Source organism: Antedon bifida, chromosome 3 (assembly GCF_963402885.1).
Source record: "Antedon bifida chromosome 3, ecAntBifi1.1, whole genome shotgun sequence".
NCBI classification, from domain to species: Eukaryota; Metazoa; Echinodermata; class Crinoidea; order Comatulida; family Antedonidae; genus Antedon; species Antedon bifida.
The window spans coordinates 24,918,857-24,924,133 of record NC_136228.1 but is presented as its reverse complement, the minus strand read 5'-3'; the positions used below and the strand labels follow the sequence as shown (position 1 = coordinate 24,924,133).

General features: G+C 36.7%; 1 protein-coding gene across 1 annotated transcript; it reads right to left on the bottom strand.

Annotated features, from left to right (window-relative positions):
- Window positions 1–353: 353 nt before the first annotated feature.
- On the bottom strand, window positions 354–2,474 carry LOC144837285 (fibrocystin-L-like). Its single transcript, XM_078692335.1, has 4 exons — window positions 2,468–2,474; window positions 1,962–2,099; window positions 634–882; window positions 354–482 (listed from the first exon to the last, which is right to left on the bottom strand). The coding sequence occupies exons 1-4, from the start codon at window positions 2,472–2,474 to the stop codon at window positions 373–375; spliced, it is 504 nt and encodes a 167-aa protein (XP_078548461.1). The 3' UTR covers window positions 354–372.
- Between the last annotated feature and the right edge of the window lie 2,803 nt (window positions 2,475–5,277).

Here is a 5,277-nt window from a genome sequence, read left to right as displayed (position 1 = left end):
TATCTAATATAGAGATGCAAGGCTGAACCTCAAATGGATGGTTCTCCATAGCATCAGCCGTAAACGTATACTCATTGTGCTTTGGAATTGATAGATGATTTCTACTCCTTGGTCACTAGATGCCTCTTCTTCAGCTTGCTTCTCAGAATACCTGTGAACCAATTAGTTATGTTGGTTTGTAATGATATGGGCATTATGGTTATGTTTGTTGCACGCCACACATGAGAATACAATTTAAGACTTTGGACAAGACGATACAAGCCATGCACTACAGTAACTCTACAGAAAACTCTACTTCAACTCATTACTTCTTAAAATGTGACTTACGTTTCATTGCTTGTATTTGTTGCTCTCACACCCCTTGTTGGGTCTTCAGCTGGGGGAGAAGGATCGGTCATTGCTAATAACCTCAACTTCAAGACTCTCGTACAAAGTACCGGTTTGTGCTGCATTAACAATTTCTGCTTGAAGGGTTGAATTGCCTGTAAGGAAAAAAAATTAATTATTGTTTAGATATTAAAAGAATAGGTAATTAAATAAAATTCAACTCATTTCTAAACATATGAAACTGAAAAAAGAAGAAATCTGGATAGATTATGTGATACTTTAATATGGTTAAAGAAAGCTATTTACTTATTATATATACCAAACTGGCAAGATTGTTAACAAGATCTTCTTCATAGAAGTCATCAACATCAACAGGAGCCACACCAAAGTCAACCATTATAACCGGTGTAGTGATGATGTCAATTGGGTCACTACCACGTATAAGTATCCAAAGAGTCTGCCAATCGCGATCAAAATAGTTCTCGCCATAAATGCTGGAGTCAGGAGTTGGTATGAACTGATCGTTTGGATCTTCTGGAACCCATGTTTCTCTTTCTATTAATGGCAATGATGTCGAAAGAGTTGACAATTTTAAGTATCTTGGACTTACATTTGATTCACTTATGTCATGGAAACAGCATGTTGAACAAGTAGCTTCTAGAGTATCACAACGTATCGGTATTATTCGTAGATTAAGATATTATATTCCAAATTTTGCTTTAAGACTACTTGCTAATGCAATAGTATTACCTTGTTTTGATTACTGTAGTAATGTTTGGTCAAATTGTAACTTAGAACTTGTTAATCGTCTTCAAGTACTTCAAAATAGAGTAGCTAGAATCATTCTTTATGCTGATATGTACACCCCTATAACAGAATTGATGTCCTCACTAAAATGGAAGAGTGTCCATGACAGATGGGAAAATGATTTATTAATTATGCTATTTAAATGCCTACAGGGTTTAGCACCATCTTATTTAACAAATCTATTCAAATTTATGGACACTTTTCACACAAAAAATACAAGAAGTCAATCAACAAAAACTCTAAATGTTCCAGCATGGAACAATATTTATGGAAAGAGAATGTTTAATTATAGAGCATCAACCTTATGGAATAATCTTCCTGTACATATCCGTAAAAATTATGAGACACTTAGTCAAGTTGAATTTAAACATCTTGTATAACTTCTATTGTACATAGTTTTAATATAGCTTTTACTTTTATTCTTCTTGTATTTTTTTCCAAATTTGGACCTCTTGGGAGACCAGTACTTGTGTATTGAAAGAGCTACTCCAGAATAAAGAAAGATTTGTATTGTATTGTATTGTATTGTATATGAACATATCTCCATCCAGCTGCCCGTTATTTGACATGACATAGTGACCTTGATGGTACACATCTAAGCGTTGAGGATTGGCATACCAGATGCCGACAACTATTTTCTGATCTGGAGCTGTGTTCAGGAAATGAAGTCATAGCGTTTGAGGATTCGTTGAACTCTCATATACATCTCATAAGTCTCTCCAATTGCAACGATAGACATAAATGTGCTGATGCGCTCTTGACATGTGTACCCATGACACCAGCCGTGATCTTGTGGTCCATTGATCAAATCAACATAACCGTTAGACCCAATGACGATTGGTGAAGACGTCGTAATTCTGTGTCAGGATCAAGACTTTCAATAATCAACATAGCGTAATCATAGTCATAGCATTCAAAAGCCTGCCAAGATTCATGCCATATGCAGACTTCTGTACCAATGATACCTTAATGAAAAGAGCAGATTATATAAAAGATCACAGCTACAACACAGTGATTCTCCTACTCCTCAAAAAAGGGATGCCACAATAAAATTGCGTGCCCAGTCTCGGTGAATGGACTGGTCTTGTTTCAAGAGTGCAACTTTAATAGGAGGAAGATTTAGGGAAGAATCACAGTTTACAAAAGCTAAAATTCAACATTAAAGCAGACAACCAACCTTTATGTGGACATTTTTCATCATAAGGAATTTTAAGTCCACGTTTCGGATCTCTATCCCACTCGTATGGAGAATCAGGAATAACATAACCAGGCCGTGATCCTCCTAGAATTCCACCATCTTCATCTCTGATCATTGCTTTCTTAAATGCATCACAATCCATCTCCACGCAATCAGAAAGATTAACTTTACTGTTAAGATTAAATGAAAAGTGTAATGTATTGAACTTGAATAATATTACTTGCTACCAATTATTTAAACTTCCTTCACCTGTTACCATATATATTATGTTAACCCACTTCTATATAACCCTGGCTACTTAATGGTCACTAATGGCTAAAGTAGACCCTCTGCTTAGACCACTAAACATTCCACCTTGACAGATTAATTACCCATTACCGATATTGTTATTATAATATATAGTAAATGTAGAATAAAGAATAAACACTTCAGTGCTAGCTTTCAACTATAACAGAACTTGTCTCTCTCTCACTTATTTGTATTGTAAATCGGTACATTACACTACAGTGGCGACGAGAATGGCCCTTATTGGCAAAATTGAAGAATTTATTGAAGGAAGGGAAGATTGGTCACAGTTTGTTGAGCGTTTAGACTTTAGACTAGAGTCTGAGGAAGAAGAAGAACAACAGGAAACTGATTGGCGGTACGTTGTCAATAACCAGAGGCTCTACGCAATAACCAACACGATATTCTACCAACTACAGCAATCTAACTGGATTTCACACTGTATTCGGAGACAGAACTATGATCCCTGCGAAGTTCTTACATTTTATGACCAAAAAAGTAAATTGATAGGAAGACCGAGCCCAAGTATACTTCAGAGAACTATAAACGCTAGTCAACTAGACCGAGAAAACTATATAAGGAAGTGCTTCCAGCATCTTTTATAGAAGACAATAACTACTATGTCCAGTAGCCATTAAGTTGATTAAGTTATGTCTTGATGTTTAATTTTAATTTTAAATGTAAATAGGTTGGGTAATCATCAGGAATAGTCCTGAACAGGGAGATGAGCGCCCCTGCCCACCGATGAGTTTCGGGATCCCTTTGACCCGGAGGGAGAGTACCCGTCAGGGTTACAGGTCCCAGGTTTTTAGTTGTTTTTAAAATTAATTAGTGTTCCATGACCTTCTCATCAAAATTAACGTCTCTCATAAAATTAAGAAAAGTTGTGCTATGTCAACATAATGTCAATGACGGCGAAATGTCCCCAATATTGGGGATAGCTATGAAAACAAATAAGTAAGTAAGTAACTTGTATTTCAAGGCAAAAGAAATTACTACAGAGGAGAAGAAACAAGCAACACTGTTAACAGTTATTGGCCCATCGTCTTATAAGCTTTTACGAAATTTGGTTACACCAGAAAAACCCAAGGATAAAACATTCGATGAGCTGGTAACAGCTATGAATGGGCATCACAGTCCAGTGCCTAGTGAAATTGTACAGCGATACAAATTCAACTCACGCTTTCGACGTGATAATGAAACAGTGCCTGAATTTATGGCATCGCTTCGATCGATGGCAGAATTCTGTAACTTTGGAGCCTCGCTCAATACAATGTTACGAGATCGTCTAGTTTTTGGCGTCCGTAATCACGGAATTTGGTCTTTTGGCAGAAAAAGCACTGACACTGGAAAAAGCTGTTGAAATTGCAACTAGCATCGAAACTGCAACAAGAAATGTAAGAGATCTGGCGCAGCTGCAGTTGAAAATGTAAACAAAATTGCTTACAAAAAGAAGTCAAAATTTACATCAAATACAAATAAGAAGTCGAAACCATGTTTTCGCTGTGGAAAGAATAACCATTTGCCAGACAAATGTTATTTTAAGCAAACAACTTGCCATTATTGTAACAAGGTAGGACACATTCAATCTGTTTGTCTTAGCAAAAAGAAGGGGAAGCCCCGAACAGTTAAAAATGTTGTGGCAGATGAGCCAAGCGATGAACCAAGCAACATAGCTACAGAATGTATGAAGAATTATTTGGAATAAAGACCACGTCTAGTCCTCCACCTATGAAAGTTAAGATACTGTTAGATGGTTTGGATACTGAAATGGAAATTGACACAGGAGCCTCGCGGTATCAATAATGTCGCAGACGAAATTTAGGCAATTATGGCCTGAAAGAAAACTTGAGCCATCGTCAGTTAAGCTACGTACGTACACTGGACAAATAATGGATGTTTTGGGTAAAATTAATGCTGAAGTTACATACCAGAGTACTACTACAATATTACCGTTAACGATTGTGCGAACAGATGGACCTACCCTAATTGGTCGAGACTGGCTTCAGTTTATAAAGTTGGACTGGCAACAAATCAAGGTAATAAACCAATTAGATTTAAGTTCATTGCTTGGTAAATACCAAGAAATATTTAAAGATGAACTAGGTACCCTTAAGGGTACTGAAGCAAAAATGTATGTTGATAAAGAGACAATGCCAAAATTTTGCAAAGCCAGAAATGTTCCGTATGCTTTGCGACAGAAAGTAGATGACGAACTTGATCGCTTACAACGAGAAGGCATTATTGAACCTATACAGTTTTCAGACTGGGCTGCACCAATAGTTCCGGTACTTAAGGCAGATAAATCTACCATTAGGATCTGTGGTGACTACAAAATTACTGTAAACTAGATTTGAACTCGTCACTACGGACGAGTTAGGTTATCCGCAGCGCAAACGCCACGTGCACGTCATACGTTAGAATATTGCGCGCAGAAAAACGATTATGCCATTGAAAAAATGTTAGTGCGCTCTCTATTTTGTGTCACGTCTAAGTATATACAGTATAACACTATACTGTATACGTACTACATACAGTGTAGAATAGGTGAAAATAAGTGACCAAAGTTATTGACGCTTTTGGACATGATGACGTCACAAAAAATTTAAAAATGGTAAATCATGCGAAAGATAATTGATTGACCTAGACAATATAAAAAC